This window comes from Ascaphus truei, chromosome 9 (assembly GCF_040206685.1).
Source record: "Ascaphus truei isolate aAscTru1 chromosome 9, aAscTru1.hap1, whole genome shotgun sequence".
Lineage (NCBI taxonomy): Eukaryota > Metazoa > Chordata > Amphibia > Anura > Ascaphidae > Ascaphus > Ascaphus truei.
Window position 1 is genome coordinate 65,945,876 of NC_134491.1, and position 20,348 is coordinate 65,966,223.

The window sequence follows — 20,348 nt, forward strand, 5'->3', positions numbered from 1 at the left end:
CACTTTTGCAGCTGGGAGACTTCAACATACAGTGCTCATATAAACTGCCCTTCAGCATGTTATCTTGTGTATTAGGCTATAGGATCGCAGTTTTAGACTCAGAAAAAAAAAATTGCCAATGTAAAATGACCGCAATATGACGTCTGTTTTTATTTGCATATCTTTCTAAATTCCAACCTGTACTTGTGTCGGGAGTGTAGCGTGCTTTGGAAAGCAGGAGTAGTGGAGCACGTGGTAGTTCCACTGGAGCGGCCCTCGTTACTTAGGCCGAGTCCGTAGAAGGACAGGCCGCGCTGAGCCCCTGCATCCTCAATGAGGATGCCTTGAGAGGGGGCTCACGCGAGCGTCCGCAGGCGTGCGGAGGTGCTGGATTTTTCAGCCGACAGCAAAGCTGTTTTTCAGCGCGCTGTCGGCTGAAAACATCCAATCAGCGCGGAGCTGCGTCAACGTCACGGCGCCGTGACGTCGGCGCGATGTTGACGTCGGTGCGTCGCGGGCGATTGACCCAGCCACGTCACTGCCCCGCCTCCCTCAGTCTCCCCCCGCCTCCGATCGCGCCCGCATGGGCATGAAATCGCGCAGATTTCAGCAGGCGAGCCTCAGCGCGGCTCCGAACTGCTCACCCCTCTATGGCCCCAGCCTTACTCATTATACACTTCCAGGGCTTGGTGCGCGGCTTTGACTCTTGCTTGAGGGCTTCTCTCTCGCCATGCTTTCTGCATTACTGGGAAGGAAAGAAGATTGTATTGGGAGCAGTGTTAAAGAAGGAAGGATGGATGAGGGTATTCATAAAAAGGTATGCTAAACAGGCTACCCCACTCCAAGTCAAAACGGATATAAAAATGCTTTGAACCACCATACACTGCAGCAACAGGCAAGACAAGACCCTTGAATAGGAGTTGTGGATGTTTCCATTTCAGTGACAATGTCCTTATAGGGTCTTTTAAAAAGGTGCAATTCCACAGTCAGACAGTTGAATTTCTTAGGGGCCTCTGAATTGGGAAGAGTTTATCAAATCAAGTGTTTTCTTTACACTTATCCCACCATGTTCTTATCAGAGATCAATAAAGATAAAAAGAGATGGGGGAACTCTGGCTGTACAAGCAATATACAGAAGGGAACAAGAAGAGGAAATCAAACCTCTCGCAAATATAACTTTAAAAAAATACTTATAGGTGTCAAATTTTGGTAAAAAATATATATATATATATATATATATATTACTTAGCGAGACCCGTTCAACGGGTCACTGGAATTAGTTCACTTTCGTCCTAGAAGGGATTGCCCCCTTTAACCACTTAGGGCGTGCGTATAGTGCCTGCGACGGGCGCCGCCGCCCAAAAACAAATACATTGCCGCCGCCGCGTGCGCTTATAGTAAGCGCGATGGCGACAATGCGACGGAGCGACGTCGCGTCGCAGACTTTGGAAGCCGGGAATATTTGATTTTTCAAAGGGCTGTCGCCTCATGTGACAGCCCCTGAACAATTCAAATGCACGGAAGCCTGTGCCGCCGCCGCGAAGCGAAATATAACTTTGCGGGCACGATACGCGCGGCCTTACCCTGCAATGTAACAGAAAGCAAACTGCGGTTGGCGACTCTTGCAGAAAAGTCATTAACAAACCATGTTACAGGCCACTCCAGCACTACATAGGGTAAGATCAGAAGGGTCGAGTATTCTTAAAGTATATGGTATGCATTTCAAACCAAATTAAAAAGAGAGAGGAGAACCTACACATGTTTCTTTTGGAATAAAAGGGAGTAACTATCCTGAAAGGACTATGTGGAAAATATTTGAGTTTTTCTGTAGAGACAAAATATTAGTCTTGGCTTCACATGGGAGACAATATACTCAGTTGGAGCAACAAAAGCACATTCCTCCTCTTCAATAGGTCACCCGCTAACTGAAAGCTAATGTTTCCTGGACTTGACAAATTGATTCACTTGAGCCTCTAAATTTAACAATACCCAGGTAAATGGAATTATATTTTCAGTGATTGATTATGCAAATAAAAGATATAAATGAATGTGAGCTGTAGCAAAGCCATTCTCTCACGAATATAAAATAGCTGAATTATCGTTTTTCATTTGCCATGTGCAGTCTCTGGAGCTATAAAAAGCTCAAATCAAGATTTATTATGTACATCAAAAATGATAAATGGGAGTAGCATTGTGCTTAAGGTGAAGATCGCTAAAGTAGACGTTTTGGGTTCAAGATCCAGTGTGTGAAAAGTAAATGTATCTCTTTTTACCCGTAAAAAAATAAATAATTGATCGCAACCTATGCAGGGCAGGGATTGATTTGGTCTGGATTTAATAAATAAAAATACCACTTGTGGTGCATTTGCATGTCTCAGACAGGTCTGCAAAACGGTCTGTCCCCATTATCGCTTAGCAAACAGTGCTTCCACTGCAGACAAGCATTCTGGGTAGTGACATGCAAATGAGCACAGTGTGTCGCTCTTCTTGTCCATTCTAACATGGAACCCTATAAGCTTATGCCTGCCGTACTACACAGGTTTTCGAGATATACAATGACATGCACACTGGAAGCACCATGCAAAATATGTTTCAATTATTAATATTATTGCATTTAGATCATACAACCATAAGCAGAGTAAGGCCACATGTATTAACAAATGTATTTTCCTTTGGGGCCGATGAAACTGTAATGTTGTTGGTCAACCGTTTACTCAACCGCCAGCCCACCCTGTTCCTGTTAGAGCCAATAGAGATAAGGAGGTAGGCGAGAGGGGGCTTTGCTTGTACAAATTCTTGTTGAACACAGCGACAGACAAAAAGCAGTAGCAACAGGAAACCAAGCCCATTCCAGGTCTCAGGTCACCGCGTTCACATAAGAAACATGTCACTACCATTAAAACATTTTAGTTCTATAAGAGACGGCACCTTCAAGACATTCGTTTCCCTTAATAAAATTTAAAAAAAGGAGAACAGAAGAAAAACTAGATACCGGCATCCGGTGGTCGGAGTGTGTCCGTATCGCACGTAAAAAACGTCTGGTGATCCTGGGCTGACAGATTCATATCGTAGTATGTAAGAGGCTCTCTGCCGGTAACCCACGTGTACCTTTAAACAACACATCAGAAGAGATCAGAAGCAAACACATGATGCAAGAGGAAGTGAAAGCAACAATTTATCAGTATCACAGAAGCGCTGTCAGCGATGTCATATTTAATAGTGGTCCATGAGAGGTACTTTAAAAATCGTACATGTCTAAGGCCGCGCTTATAGTCCCGGCAACTGTGCGTCGCGTCAAAATTGATTAAATCCATTGTGTGCGCCTATAGTTGGCACGATGGCGCGTCAAAATTCGCTGCAGTCAATTGAAATGGTTTTTTTCAGTGACTGCCGTGTGACGTGAGTGGTTCAGCCAATGAGGGTGAACCGCCCCTGCCACGCCCCCTGATCGCCGGCTCGTCTCCTATACACTAGCAGAAATTGCTATGACAATGTCGACGGATGACATCACGCGGTCGCGTCGCCGGGACTATAAGCACAGCCTAAGGCGCCTGTTCAATATGCTGTGATGCCGTCTCTCCATTGCTTTGGAATGTTTAAGCTCCCTTCAGTTAAAATTGAGGCTTAAATCTTTTATGTAAAGAGATTACTGTATAACAGCATATTTAATAGATGCCCAAATGTATCAAATTCTGTTACATTTCCCAGTTTTGATTTCAATTTTACCTGCTATAAATTTTTCACAATCTTGGCTATTGAATTGCATAAAATAACATTACTTAAAAAGGGGATAGGTTTGCATAGAAGGTGAACAAAAAGTGTATTTCATTTTTTACTTAAAACGTATCAATGGAATCTGCTTTCTTAGAAATACGTATTCCCCTCAAAGTAATTTTTTTTTTTTTTAATTATTTGCGTCTGGTATAAAAAAGGACAATATAATTCAGTTTACTTTGACTGAATTATTGTAAACCTGATAATGATGGCTCTTCTCCAGTATCGCTTTAAACAAATTATTCTGCTATCATTAACCAAACAAAAAAGTGGAAATGTCTGTATCACAGAACAGATTAGATAAAGATGGCAATACATCCCAAAGCATTTGGTTATTATGGAGACATAGAACGTTTAATAACAGGATTCATAAAAACTTGTTCCCATCTTATTTGTGTAACTTTTTTAGAGATCTATTCGTGCCCATTCCACAGCGGGCTTATTTTTATTTTTGTTTCAATTGATGCTCAATTCAGGTGTTTGAAATAGTCAATGCCCGGGGAGGTTAAAATAAATCTCTCCACAGAGCCCAGTGTAGTCTAAGGCCTCGGACATGGCACAGACAGTGCAGACGCTGAGCGAACAGACTGCCTTAAGGCAGGGTTCGCGTCCATGCGTAGTGCGGGCGTGCGGTGCGCAAGAAATCAGTTCAAACTGATTTCTTGGCGCGACAGGCCGGTCACGAGAGGTTAGCTCCGTGACGTCGCCGGCACGCCCCTAGATGGCGCGCGTACCATGGCCAGGGAAAGCACCCGCTTTCCCTCAGCCTCCGCACGGGAGAAGGTACCATGTCCGCAGCCTAAAGGTTACCATGGTAACATCCGATGCTAGAGACTAAGAAAATCATATATTTTTTTAACAAATAGAAAAACAATTATTTAAAAAATGTGAATAGACAAAAAGAGAGGGGGCAAGATACAAACATTATAGGAGTTGAACTCTGGTTTCTGGGGGTGGGGGGAGAATGCACCTTTAACCTACTAAATGTGCCACTGATCATCCTAGTCTTTAGTCCTAGATGGGTCCGATTACAAAATCGAGAAGTATGTAGAAATTAGGATTTGAAGCAATAAATTATGTTTTAAAGCATTGTGCACAAGTTACCAACACAAGCCCCTCTCCTAGAATACAGTGTAATGCCTTAGGCGCAGGAAAAGCACAACTAGAGCCAACACTGTATCCCAAATCAAGTCCTCCCAAGTCATTGACTGTACAGTTACCACCAAGATACTCGTTCCACTCAAATGTTAGCTTTATTTAGTTACTAGTGTCATCTAGAGAACTACATTAAGCTGAAGCAGATTAACTAACAACCCGTTTCAATTCACTCTCTGGGTTATAAGAAGTTTGGTATCCAAGTCTCCCAGCAGCTTAAAAAAAGGACCAATATTGGTAACGGTACCATCAGGTATAGAAACAAAGAAAACCAAAGTGGGATCTTTTTTTGATCTTTAATATAGTAGTTATTATTTTGCACCAGTTATGGAGCTTGGGGGGTGGGGGGGGTTCGTACACAACCCCCATGTGAATACTGCTGTGAAGACTCAATATCACGGAGTCCACCAGAAATAGGCTATCCATGATTTCCTGTCTGCACCTGTATAAGATGCTCATCTAGTGAAACGCACGATTGGCAAGGAAGGCTTATATCACCACTGCCCATTGTTCTCCGATATCAAACATCTAGCCAGCGTGTCTGCAGGGTATGCAATAGGTTAGTCAACACCTAGTAACATATAAAGATGAATTTCAGAGTTCCCTCTGCGCCGTGGTAGAAGTAACTAGTAATAACAATGAGAATTGAGCATCTGATAAATTCTGAATTCCAGGTGCATATGCGCCAGCGAAATATCACTTTTTACATAAAATACTTGTTGAAATATTGACTCTGCACCTGCAATTAAACAAATGTTAAGATTACAAACGCTTGCTCGTTTTCACTGCACTTTAACCAAGGAATGTAGAAAAAAAAGAAACTTTGATTAATCGGTCTAGGAAAAGCTGGCACACACACTTGCAGTTAATCAAGAAAACGATTTAAGATTTACAGGAATTAGCGGGATCGCTGAATGATTTTATACTGTAGGAAAGTCATTAACATGCAAGCCAGGACTTTAGCACCCCATACCCCCCTCCCCGCAACTTTTTTTTTTAAACACAAAGAACATGTTTAAGAAGGAGTTCGGCAAAAGGGGCAACTTTTATATATACAAGTCAGTGTTTGAATCAAACGATTGGCAAGTCACTTATTATTTTCAACCCAAATAAAATTAAATAATGTGGGAGGTTTGTGCCTCACAAGGCCAGTTATCCAAAGACTTTCAATTTTTGAAACAACTCTGGATCATGAAATGATTGTTAACTAAGCACTATGGGCCCCATTTACCAAACAGCACTAACCCTTAAATTTAAGCGCTAACCCTTAAATATCTTAAGAGTCAAGCAAAGTACACTGGCCATAAGGTTTCTTAAAGTGCAGTGAGGTGTACCACGGTCCTGGATGGCAAGTGCAAACGGTTAATGGGACTAGACATTTAAAAGGCCAACTACAACATTAGGTCACAATCTTTACCTGTTGTACTCCGCTCCTCTGAATAGATTTAAAGGGTTTCTCCACACCTTGCACTCTGGAAAGGCAAATTGAGTGTTACTTTGACAATGTGCAATGTTTTGCCTAGGGCAGCCTGCGGTCCTCTCACCTTGCGCAAGATATCAATGGCTATTTATCAAAGTCTTCGTTATAAGATCAGATGCAAGAAACTGCCCAGAAATAAAAACAAATCCCATAGAAAGCCATTTGTTTCTTCACATTTGGCAGCCGGGAGACAGATACATAACTTTCTTTATATCCTGAGTGTTAATGTGGCTTCTTTGGTTTTAAAAAGTGTGCATGAGTAGTTATCATATTAATTTACTCTCACATGTCATGTTTAGGGCAGATATTTAAGCAACTTTCTTAATGTTCCTTTATTGCATATTGTAAAAGTGAGTTGCTACAATTGTTTCCCCAATAATTGTAATCAAACAAACTGGATTTAAAGATAGAAACTTTAGGGTATCTTATAGATATGTAGTTAAGGAAACAAATCTTAGATTTGGCACTGGTAATAAAGAAAAACATTTAATATAATTAGACAATACAGCTGATTTTTTTATGTACAGTTACTATGAATCAGCCATTGCAAAGGTCGGTCTCTACTGGAAGAAAATTGACTGGTGCTTCCTATGCAATGTACCGAATCACTGCACTTTATTCTACACCCGTGACCCTAGTTGAATAAATCACATGGAAACAACTTTTAGAAACTTCTGCTTTGAGAGTTTAACATCTGAGCCTCAGCAAATTCTCAGTTCATTCAATGATCCCAATGGACAGGGTCATCAAATGTTCCTTCCATGCATAAGCAGCATGTATTCACTGTGCATATGGATGTGCCATTTCGAGTCACTGATAGTCACCTGACAAACTCTGCCTGCTGGTCTCATTGTCTCCAACGTTGGGAATGAAACTCGCTGCAGAAGCTCCAGGTTCAACCCCTCCCATCAACGGACGCAAATGGCTTACAGACACCTGCTCAATGAAAGATGTGCCATATTTCCTGAAGTAGCACCATTCGAAAACCTGCAAAAAAAAAAAAAAAAATATGGGAACACAAATTTCTATCTAGAGATTTAGATATATAGATTGATATACAGTATTTCTTTTTTTCCCTGTACTTTCAGGATTTAGGTTTTCCAGATTTCAGACAAGACAAGCAGGGATGATGTCCATTGTGAAATACCATTTGGTCTTGGCTCACACAGAGGTAGTGACTGAGTGGATATATAGAGCAGAGATGCCCAACTGTATTTTAGATCTGGATCTGTACACTTGGTTCTATGCTGTTAAACCAATATATCATTCAACAAGAAAATACAGAATATTGCAGTAAGTTACATGTGTTTTTGTTTTACACACCTTCTATAGGCTGTGAGGCCGCTTCCCCTCTGAGTCCCATTTACACATGTAATTTGGAGGCTTCCTTGCCATGGACAAGCAGCTTCAAATACCTCTGGAACCATGTGTATACAATGCCCCTTATTCAATATGTTGTCGTTATTTACAGCTTGCTCCCGCTAAACCAATCAACCACAGTAACCCAAAGCTCGCAGATTCTGATGGTTTATTAGCGGTTTCCTTTCTTTGGCCATTTTAAGGTCGTATGTGGAAAAATAAAAACTCCTAAACCTGGGTTCTTGTTGAAGGACGTGTTTGAAAATCTTGAACATCACATTCCATCTTATACAAACAGATTCATGGAATCACACAGACACACACGACCAACTGTCTTTTATAAACATGGTTAAAGCTCGAAGAACTACAACTCCCAGCATCCCATGCTGCTAATTACACAAATCCATAACAAAGTAATAGTAGGACTGTCTCAGAATAGTCTGTGGATTCACCAAGCTAATTTCAAGTCCCTTCAGGTAATTATGATGAAGGGAGGAGAGAGCAAAATGTGATCAAGAAATAATCTGTTATTTCTTGCTCCATTAATATGGAACCAATATTTCAAGCATCAATGAGACCTTTGATACATTGAAAAAATGTCCTATCGTGGACCGAGAAATTGGTTGCACATCAATAGAGCAGTAAATCAGCAATTATTAATTGTTTAATATCTATAGAATTATTTTAATTTATTTCAACACTACACTGTGTGTAGGCATGCTCTTGTGAATTGTTGTTTCTTGTAAACTTTAATTAAATACAAGGTTGTGACAGGTTATTGGAGCAACATGAGAGTTCTACATGAACAGTTTTATACAAGTCTCACATATACAAAAAGGGTTGTGAGATATCAAATACATATTTAGTAAGAACGCGTTGGTCCAAGGTATCACAATCTGCAATCATACACTTTTCCAAAACTGCTCTTTTAATAGGACTTCTAGAACTCCGCATAAAACGCTTCACTGAATAATGGCAAATAGCAGGTCATTTAAAAAAAGGTTTGCAGTTTCTGCTTATGAAGAGCAGCTCTGCAAATGGTTTATTCACAGATAAAGGACTCCACCTACAGGTTTATCAGAAAATACAACACAAAGCTACAGCCATACCAACATACAGTACTGTATTAAAAGTACAACAAGAAAGAACCATTAAGGATACCAACAAAATGTAAAGCCCTTAATAAGGCCGAGTCACCGCTGGCCCTGACCGCGCTTGGTGCGGTTACCTTAGTCAATGTGGATCATCACATCCCTCATGCGCGGGCACACGCTCACCCACGCTTGGCACTTGGGTAAACAAAAAAAAGTAACTTTTGAGCGCGCTCAATTTGCCCACAATGTCCCACCGCGCGCGCTTCCGAAATAGCAAGGACACCCGGCGCTCATGCTTGGAGAGCTGGTGATGTCAGCGCCATCGGGGCCACAGTCTAAAGCCCTATGCGTGCTGGAGGGCCAGAGTGCTGTGGCCCATCATGTGACCTCTTCGCTCCATCACCGACGTCATGCCCCTCCCGTCTGCCATCAGTTATGGATCGCAGGACACGATCTCCTCTATAAAAACAAGCATTTTGGGGGCAGGGGTTGGTGCGGAAGGACGGAAGGATAAAGCTACCATCGCAGGGCCGGCTGGGAGTTTGGAAGGGCCCAGTGTACTGAGTCTCTTGCCTCCTCCTTAGCTGGCATCTCCACAACATTTAAACGGCGATAACTGAAGTTGGGTCCATCCACGGTGTCAGAACCCATGGCGTAATAGCTACGTCCAAGGCACTCAAAAGTGTTAAAAAGCTGTGAAGCCGTTTCATCGTGCTTGAGAAGATTTTAGTCCCATTCATTTGAATTAACCACTCCTCTTTAGGACTGGGCATATTACGTATTGAACATGGGGATAGGAGGAGATTTGTAATAGGAGATACTAAAAACAACACACACACACAAAAGAAGCCAAAAGAAGCAACACAGATACAAGTCAACAACGGTTAAGACAAAAAAAAAAGTGTTTCTGTATACCGTTTTAATATTTTATTATGAAAGACACATCGAGGTGTAACTCACCAGTACGGGTAGTGACAGTACAAAATTGATAGTCTGCATTAACCCTTTCAGACCTGGTTTACACCTTGAAATCTATATATCCAAATACAAAGTAACACACATGATTATGTACGCCAGGTCTGAAAAGGTTTCATAACTTTCAATATGTACCACCAGTGGACATTTCTTTGGCCATTTTAAAAATGTACAGCAAAATCACAATGCTTTTGTACCTACAAAGATTATTATTTTATGAAAACTTCATAAACTCCCTTTTTTTTTAAATTTTGCTTTGGCAAATGCGATAGGACAGCTAGCTAATTATTCATGTCACACAAGGTGACCACTGAATACTTACCAGTATTAGTCCAGATATGAGTGACGAAGTGCCTGTTAGAGCAACATAGAACTTTGGAGTCAATGTGTTGATAAAACCAGTCACTAAAATGAAGAGGGAATAATTATGTTTTTAGAAACCATACACCAGTGTTTAGATCGGTTAATTTAGCTTTGGTATTGAACCAGCAGAAGCTGTTGAATTGATTTCACAAGTCCTACTCAATTAATGAAAATAGGACGGAGATTCCTTGACAAAGCGCCGTAGGGCGTGAAACGCATAGGAGTCCTGTTTCTGTCCTATGAAGATGTACGAACCATTGAAATAAAGTTTATATTTATATTTTTTCCAAATACATGATACTCCTGAAGTGATCTATTTCTGAATCTGTGCTATGTTTTTTTTTTTTTACCATTTGTACTCTAGGATTGAAAGGAGGGCTGTATTACAGGATTTTAAGACGAAATTAGGTAGATATAGGTCATCGTTACGGGTAAGCCCAAGGACTTTTCTTTATAAATATACATTAATAAATGTATTTGTTTATTTAGAAATTTAAAAAAAGGTACACTGAGATTTCAGTCTCTGTTTAAATGAGACGTTACAGGTTACAAAACAGAACAATACAGAAGGACAGAACCAGTGTGTATTGTAACCACTTAATTCCTGAAATTTGATGTGTATTATTTCACAGTTGAATCTGGTTTGTTTTTGTAGCATGTTCTTGTATAGCGCTGCTAATTTTACATAGCTCTTTACAGAGACATTTTGCAGGCACAGGTCCCTGCTCCGTGGAGCTTACAATCTATTTTTTTGGTGCCTGAGTCACAGGGAGATAGTGACTTGCCCAAGGTCACAAGGAGCCGACACCGGGAATTGAACCAGGTTCCCCTGCTTCACACTCAGTGTCTTTACTCACTGAGCCGCTCCTTCTTATATTCTTTCGCCATAGGATAGGTCTTTTTATTTTTTACTTTTGAAGATCTATTACTATTTATTAATCACAACAAGGTGACCGTATGGCGTCAAAACAGATTTTCTGGTCTCACCTTTCTTTTTATGTACGATGTTCTGACAACCCTATTGTACTTTTATTCACATTCTGTGCAGACTTACTTTATATTTACATTCTGGGGGAAATAACTGATCTTGATTAATAAAAGAAATTCATATTGGTTCCAATGGCTTCCCCCCCCCCCCCCTCAGTTATAAAAACTCTGCAGATTTTTTGCCACAGAATTGCACCCCTTTTGCCTTGATACATAAACTCCATAGAGTTAAAAAGTTATTTTAGGGTTTGTAGTAGGGACACACTGTTTACTTGTCTGATACAAATTGGCTGGGTGATGCTTTGTTGCTAAGCAACAATCTGGTCCCATAACTCCTCCTAATTCACATGCACATCTGGGACGTTCTATTGTTGTCAGGAAACCCCTTGGTACCACTAAGCACCCTTACACACACACAGTCCACGCTACTCTTATGTTAGTCAAAAACCTGATTCCACAACTACTCCAGACACAGACAGGTCTGGGATGCTGCCTTGTTGCTAGGCAACCACGTGGTCCAACGCCTGATACACACAGGCTTAGGATGCTGCCACTGTTGCTAAGCAACACAGCCACCACTCTTGATACAGGCCTGTGATTCTGTTGCTTGGGAATTACCTACCCATTCCTCTAGAACCGCAATTCTCAACAGGGAGTTTGTGGGGGGGGGAGTCTTCAAAAGGTTAGGCAAAATTGTTTTTTTATGGCGGATCCCAGTTAATATAATGGGTTCCTGAACCCGTGTGGGGACTGCGCACTTAGTAAGCCCAAAAACTGCACCTCCAGATTGGTGGAATACCTGCAAATTACTGTATAAGCTTCCAAAGTCGCTCCCACAATACTTTTCATCCCCAGCAGCAAAACATTGTGGGATGTGACTTTGGAAGCTCCTGCAGTGAATTAGAGCGGCGTCTCCACGCAGATGGGTGCAGTTTGGAGCCTATTTAAGCATGTTTCCCCACAAACTTAGGACACTATACTGCCTGGGATTGGTCAATCTTATTAGCAAAAGCCTAATCAGTGGGCAATTAGATGTATTAAATGAGGGGTGTGCAGAATACATTTTCTAGTAGGGGGAGCACAGGGTAAAAAAAAGTTGGGAACCACTGGTGTAGACACAGACAGCAAGCCTGGGATAAGCTCTGTTGCTAGGCAACAATCAGGAACCACCACTCCACCTGACACACGGGCCGGGGATGCTCCCTGTTGCCAGGCAACATCCAGGGCCCACAGCCACTTCTGCCCCCCCAACGCCGCTCAGCACTCACCCGCTACGACGTTCTCATACAGCCTGAGCGGCGCTCGGAGGTGATAGATGAGGCCCAGTGCGGCAAAGAGTCCCGGTATCCAAGCGTAGGCCCAACAACGGGAAAGCCAACCTTTCAAGCGGCCCAAGAGGGGCGGTCTGGGGGTGCTGGGGCTGTGGTGGTCCGCCATATTGTTTTGTTTTCACTCCAGCTGATCCCGGGGCAGGGCTTGGTTGGGGAAGTGGGCGGATTGATCGCACATGGGCGGTGTTATTGATGCTGTGGGAGGGGTTACAGCACATGGGCGGTGTTATTGAGGATATGGGAGGGGTTACAGCACATGGGCGGTGTTATTGATGCTGTGGGAGGGGTTACAGCACATGGGCGGTGTTATTGATGATGTGGGAGGGGTTACAGCACATGGGCGGTGTTATTGATGCTGTGGGAGGGGTTATAGCACATGGGCGGTGTTATTGATGCTGTGGGAGGGGTTACAGCACATGGGCGGTGTTATTGATGATGTGGGAGGGGTTACAGCACATGGGCGGTGTTATTGATGATGTGGGAGGGGTTACAGCACATGGGCGGTGTTATTGATGCTGTGGGAGGGGTTACAGCACATGGGCGGTGTTATTGATGCTGTGGGAGGGGTTACAGCACATGGGCGGTGTTATTGATGATGTGGGAGGGGTTACAGCACATGGGCGGTGTTATTGATGATATGGGAGGGGTTACAGCACATGGGCGGTGTTATTGATGCTGTGGGAGGGGTTACAGCACATGGGCGGTGTTATTGATGCTGTAGGAGGGGTTACAGCACATGGGCGGTGTTATTGATGATATGGGAGGAGTTACAGCACATGGGCGGTGTTATTGATGATATGGGAGGAGTTACAGCACATGGGCGGTGTTATTGATGATATGGGAGGAGTTACAGCACATGGGCGGTGTTATTGATGATGTGGGAGGAGTTACAGCACATGGGCGGTGTTATTGATGATATGGGAGGAGTTACATCCTATGATAGTTGCCAGGCTCTGAGATAGTTAATGTAACGATTAGTTTGGAATTTATCATTACTGATATAAGAACATGTGCTGTCCATGTTTAAGGACCAACATGAGTGATAACTTGAGGACCATACAATAAATGAAATATCAACGCAAACGTTCAGAGACTCCAGAGAAGTCATGTCATGTAAGTGGCAAAATGGTCCAATTATTGAGATATGTAATGCGTAATACATAATGGGTCCCATGTCTTACCCTTTTTATAAATCCGACTGCCTCTACCAACATGGCAGCCAAAGCATGCCACCACGGCTCGAGGCCGCTTCCGGTTACTGGCGGAAATCCCCCCTCCACACTCCCTTCACGGGCGGCTGAGCGCTGCCTTCGCAGCGGGGCTTGGCCAGTGGAGCCAAGATGGCTGACTTCGAGGATCGGGTGTCTGACGAGGAGAAGGTAAAGCCGCCCGTGCCATACCCGGTGTCGTGTAGAGAACGCCTCGGTGACCCCGTTGAATAGACCCCTTGATCGTTCACGTATTTAACCCCTTTCGCGGACCAAGGAGCCTGTAGAGCGGAGTCCGGTGTATCTGTTTCATGAAGAGCACGGCCTGGCAGTGAAGGGGTTAATGATTATTTATTTGTATGTGTATATATATATATATGTGTGTGCAAACACACATATATTAAATTTTATATCAATTGTGTGTGTATATATATATTTATATATATATATATATATATATATATATGTGTGTATTGTCCATATTTAGTGCTCAATATATGTGAACTTCAATATATATACATTTTATATTATGCTTATACACTGTACATATTTAGTGCTGTGTGTATACTTAAATGTATGTATATGTAGTATTAACCCTATATTTTGTAATGTATGTATGTTAATTACACAATCCATTTAGTGTGTGTGTGTGTGTGTGTGTATATATATGTGTGTGTGTGTGTATATATGTGTGTGTGTGTGTGTGTGTGTGTGTATATATATATATATATATATATATATATATATATATATATATATATATATATATATATATATATATATATATATATATATATATACTGCTTTTAACTCCTCTGAGGCACCATGGGTATGTAAAAGCTCTGCTGATTGAAAACTTCCCCAAATAAGCTATTTCCGGCTTCATGTTGTGCTATCACCAGTTCTTGCTGGTTGGTAAACTGCTCACTTACTGCTAGTATCAGTGGCTTTTGGCAGCTCTAAGGACTGACCCAAACAGTCTTTTTACATATCCACTGAGTCTCCTTTGGTAGGAAATGTAGAGGGAAGAAATCGAACACAGGCCGAACCTGTGCTACAGTAAACCTGGATTTATCTGCTCACTAAGGCCCATATTTACTATACAGTGCTATGCCACAAGACACCTCACGGCCCAGTCAAGTAAATGGTTAAGGTTTCTTCCAGCATCAAAACGTCATATGGTGTAGCACGGCTTCGTAAATATTGCTCTATATTTACTTGGTGTCATAGTCGGTTACATAATTTGACAAATGTTAAAACAGCAATCCAAGCGATGCGTTTAAAAAAAAAATATATATAGGAATGAAGCAGTGGTCCTTGGAGCTGAACCTCATTAATTTGAGCTCCGGGGCCTCCTGTTTTCCAAGATATCTCCGTAATGGGTGCCGGTTGCAGCTCGATTTGGGTTCTCGGAATGGCGGCTTCAAAGCTCCAGCGTCCTGCTGGCCAATAGGAGGCCGTGATGTCATCTTTTACGACTTCCTATTGGCCTGCATGACCAGGACCTATAAACATCACCGGGATACCTGCAGAGGTAAGTATCTTGGGGAAGCAGGGTGTCCCTGGAGCTGAAACTAATGGGGTTCAGCTCTGAAAACCACCTGCTTCAATCCTATTTAAAAAAAGAGCGCTTGGGACACTCCTTTAATATAGGGACAGTTTAGGGTGGTCATTCAATATCCTGCTCTTCGTGTCAGATTTGAGTGTTAATACCTGGCCCCCTGTATATCCATCATACTTTTTTCTTTGACTTATTTAAATATTTTTTTTTTCATATTGTAGTTTTTTGTTACTGTAGATTTGACCATCCTGTGGGTTCAAGAGTGCCATTATTGCTCTCACATGTTGCTCACAGTTCTGCTTTATATTCTATAGTGTCTTCTTGGCCCTTATCTTTGGAATAATTACGATACATAAAGTTGGCCCCTTGGAGTTTATGCAATATTTTCACGGCAAGACCTATCATGCTTTGCATACTTGCTCATTTCAAATCATGTCCATAGGGCTCCTCTGAAAATGAATCCACAGTAGTACATTGAAATATAGTGTACAGTACTACCACTCAAGTTTCTTCTAATTATAGAACGGTGTCCAGAAAAAGAACCTTGTATCTCTCTAGGGCTTCCTTCTGCATGTCCCTGTCTACTGTAATAACCAGTGTGGAGACAATTCTCATATTTAGAGATACTTGGGCCTTGGCATTAAAGTCTTGGAAGGCATTTCTGATCCGTTGCATGGGCACCTGGTAATGATTGGGTAATAAAACCCCATATTGGACCAGATAAGTCTGAGCGTATAGGCTGTAATTAAGTGTCGAGGTTGGTAGTGTCCCCGTGTTACTGTACATTGCAGTATTTGTTGATCATGAACTTCTGCTATATTTTACTTGTAGTAAGATGTACATAATTAAGCATATATCTTAATTACCTCTCTTTGCAGAAATGGAATTGCACTTTGAATTAACAATACTGAGAAGAGGAAACTTATTTTATTTATTTTTTTGGTTATCGTTTATACGATATTTACCGTCATCATGACTATTTTTATTCACATTTTAGGGTACCTGGTTTGGTGTTGGCTTGGGACTCATTTTTACCAAATATTGATAAGCCTTAGGACACCGTCACTGCCACAGGAACCAGCAGTGTGTTGCTCTCTGGCAGCGAAATGGTAAAGGCTCATGTATTTGGGCATTACAGTGCACTGAGATGGACCATTGATAAACCTGAGTCCTTCATGCATGTCTTTATAGTATTTTGTAAAACAAGGCATTGCATTCCCTCTAGATTATAAGGTCTCAGGAGCAGAACCCTCAATACCGTCTATCTGTTTGCGCTTGTCTCTCTTACTTGTACGTCATTCACTTTATATAAGTTATATCACTCTGTACCCCCACTGTACCGCACTGTGGAATATTTTGGCGCTTGACAAAGGTTAATAATGGCCACCCATAACAAAGCAACACTAGCAATTCATCCGCAGAAATGATTAATCGGCCGTTTAAAGGACACAGAGTCGGATTTGTCAAGCGCCATATGGGTTAGCGCAGGGGTGCGCAAAGATTTTAACTTCCGCCCCCCCTGCCTGTTTACCTCTCGGCTCGCGCTTCCCCTCCTCCTCGGCTCCGGCGTCAAATGACGTTGCAGCATCATGTTAACGCATCGCCGAAGATCAGGTAGGAGAAACTGCACAGGGAGAGCGCGGGACCTCTGTAGGCTCTGCACCCCCCTCAATTCTTCCCCCCCCCCCCCCCCCCCAACTTTGTGCACTCTATCAAGCAGGTGTCCAACTCCACTCCTCAAGGGCCACCAACAAGTCATGATTTCAGAAGACCCATACTACAGCACAGGTAGTTCTATCAGTGGCTCAGTCAAAATGATTGAGTTGTCCTGTAGCAGGGATATCCCTAATGCCTGGCATGTTGGTGGCTCTTGAGGACTGGAGTTGGCCACCCCTGGTATCCAGCATTAACTCTCATTCATGTTTTTGAGTCTGCCCCATGGTTGTCAGTCTGATAGTCTTCCCATCATTTCTTTGTGAATTTCAATCTCAACTTTAAGTTGAATAAGTAAAGAAATAGAGGTAAGCTTCTCCCTCCACAAACGCTTATTAATATCCCCAGAATACTCTATCAAAATCCTATGTGTTTTTGTAATAAATCAGTTGTGTAATATTAGATAATACTCCATTTTCTTTTTTTTTTTAAATCCCTCCCACTCTTTATGCTCTCTGAGTATTAAGTAAGCTTCCCTGGAATTCTATAGCAACCATTTACAAAGGTACAGCACTTCCTCTGCCATTTTGTGAACCCAGGGAAGCAGAATTTTTGCTGATAACGGAAAATGGAATGATTGGCAGCGTAAGTAATTACATTCCCTTAAAGATAAGCAACTGCTGCATCTATTAAAACAAAAATGTGATCTGTATTGCCACAATTCTTGCTGTGCACTTTTGTTTTTCTCACCTAACTTCAATGAGAGAGAGAAAAAAGCTGCATTTTTGCTTCCTGCAAAAGTAAAGTAAGTGCCCCTGCATGTTACAACAAACACGTTGCTGAAATTCGTTGTACTCCGGCCTGTGTAAAGATGAAACTGTATCGGTAATTTAGTTTCTGTTGAAATGTTCTCAGTGACGTGCAAAACATTTGCATTAAATCTGTTTATTGGGGCATTTTCTGATGGAAATACTGTGCTTTGCCGTGTCCTGGTTTTTCAGTATTTGTGCTCTTGAGCCCCAGTTAAGGAGGAGCAAGAACAAAGTAACAGCATTTGTAGTAAACTGTTCTTTGTCCTGTGTATTTGCCCAAACTATCCTGGATATCTTTTAACACCTTCACTGTCATTGCTCTGAATTCATCCTGTGCAATTTTGGTTAGGCCGCGTCCATAGTCCACGCGACGTGTCGCACATGCCGCAAACAAAAGGCCGCACCTCAATAATGACGGCCACGAAGCGCGCGATTTTAGAGCAGACCAAAAAAATGTGATTTTGTTGTGTGACAGCCGGGTCATGTGCGCGGTTTGGCCAATGAGGGCGAAGCAACTCCTTGACGTCACAGACGCGCATCATAGAAATTTTTACATGCCACGGATCGCTCAAGAAACAGGCGAGCATGAAACCATGCGCTCCGTCGCACGCGCGCCTACTATATCCGAGGCCTTAGTGGTGAATTAAAAAGTACTCCAGGTGACATGTATGTTAATGTGTTTGAAGCAGGGGGTCTCCGGAGATGAACCACGTTGATTTCAGCTTCGGGGAACCCCTGCTTCCCAGAATAATTGCCTCTTAAGGGGATGCTGGTGTATCTCTGCTGTTTAAATGTCCCGCGTCACGTGGGCCAATAGGAAGCCACAAGGGATAACGTTACAGTTTCCTACTGGCCAGCAGGGCGCGGGACATTTAAAGCCACCATTTCAATAGCCCAGTCTGGGCGGTTTCTGGCACTTTTTCCATTTTTGCCGCTAAAATATGCCTACAAGTATTAAAACAAAACATGTAGCTGACATATTGGTCCTGGAGAATGGCAGGGTTGCTGTAGAACCAACATCAGGCATTCTTCATAGATTAAATTATAGTATAGTTGTCAAACCAACAGTAAGTTTCTTCAAGTCTACTCAAAGAAGAAACCCTGTGTATGAGGTTTAGAAAGTTCTATCTGTACATTATAATGTAATCCATGAAGAACCCTTAATTTTGGTCCCCTAAAAGATAACACAATCTACAATCCGTCTGCAACAACCAATCTGCCATTGCATTTGCATTCATGACCACTACTCTTTAATAGTACTTCGTTCACTGACATATATTAAGATTACTGGATGAATTGTTTATTAAAACCACATTTGTGAGTCAACGTGTTATTAAAGGTTTGGTTTCCAGTTCTTCCAAGTACCATTTGTAAGGATTATAAGATTGTTTGTGTGTCAGACAGTATATCGGCATGCTATGCCAAACTCATCAGTCAGGGTGTGTTAGTCCCTTAAAGTTGCTGCCTCGTATCACTAATCGCCATTGTGAATCTTATTTTGCCCTATCGGCAATTGCAGGTTGCAAATGTTTCCTTGTCGCAATATTTCACAATACTGTCCTCGGGTTAATTTAGCTAGACCAAATCTAGCAATGACCAATGAATTTGGACAAATCACATATAGCTATACCTTATTTTCTTATGCATATAATTGTTCTGCACACAAATCTTCAGATACGTGACCCTGTTCTGTAGAACTGACAATCTAGATGTTGGTGGGTAAATAAAAGGTAATAAATTGGCTTGCCCAAGTATCTGACACTGGGACTGACCAGCTTCACATGCATACACTAATCTTTCATACTGAAGCTATATAGTGTTTTATCTTTCTGTACCTACTTGCTCATAATGGCAGTTAGCTACAATGATAAAATATAGAAAGGCACCAATAATGATTATCAGATTTCCAAATTAAGTATTTGTGAGTCAGATTTGGGCTTTAAGTGATTAAAAATGTTTCCTGAATTCCTGCACGTAGAGTAAGAAAAAGGGCCTTAAGATAATTTGATGTACAGGCAGTCCTCGCTATCCAATGTTTCACTTTACAACGAATGGCTTATCCAACGCTTTACAATGCAACCCTGAGGGCCGTTTTTCGACGCCGGAATGCGTTATCCGATGCCTGAATGCGTTATCCAACGCTCACCGCCACTGATTAACATGGGACTCGCTTTACAACTTTTTCACTATCCAGCGCTACTTCCAGAGCGGATTCCGCTGCTTAAGAGGACTCTGTATGTATTCCGGACATTGCATTGTATAGTTAGTGTAGCCGTTTTTCAAACTGAGAAAAGCAGGAATCCTTTTTTTTTTATTTTATTTTTAAATACGTTATATGATCAAAGCAGAGGACCCCGGAGCTGAACCGTGTTAATTTCAGCTACAGGGACACCTTGCTTACCAAGATACCTCCGTAGGGGTGCCAGTAGCAGCTCCAGTGGGGCTATTGAAATGGCGGTTTAAATGTTCCGCGGTCCATTAGGAAGCCGTGACTTCATGCCTTGCAGCTTCCTCTTAGCCCCCGTGAGCGGGTCATTTAAACCTGCCGATCTGCTACCGGCAATCACTACAGAGGTATGTGTCTTGGGAAGCAGGGGTTCCCTGGAGCTGAAATCAA

General features: G+C 42.1%; 1 protein-coding gene across 7 annotated transcripts in view; it reads right to left on the reverse strand.

Annotated features, from left to right (window-relative positions):
• The window catches only part of ST7L (suppression of tumorigenicity 7 like), a 77,363-nt gene extending 64,611 nt beyond the window's left edge, over window positions 1–12,752 (reverse strand). For 2 of the 7 annotated variants that reach the window (XR_012803954.1, XM_075615274.1), the window contains exons 1-6: window positions 12,435–12,747; window positions 10,139–10,221; window positions 7,213–7,375; window positions 6,326–6,380; window positions 2,972–3,087; window positions 646–724 (exon numbers count right to left, since the gene is read on the reverse strand). Coding sequence is in view for 6 of the 7 variants with exons in the window: in XM_075615274.1 (XP_075471389.1) it covers window positions 646–724; window positions 2,972–3,087; window positions 6,326–6,380; window positions 7,213–7,375; window positions 10,139–10,221; window positions 12,435–12,603 (665 nt within the window). In the remaining variant the exon portion in view is untranslated. Of the gene's footprint in view, window positions 1–645; window positions 725–2,971; window positions 3,088–6,325; window positions 6,381–7,212; window positions 7,376–10,138; window positions 10,222–12,434 lie in introns of all 7 variants that reach the window. The other 5 variants (XM_075615275.1, XM_075615276.1, XM_075615277.1 and 2 more) reach the window with 4 other exon arrangements.
• Between the last annotated feature and the right edge of the window lie 7,596 nt (window positions 12,753–20,348).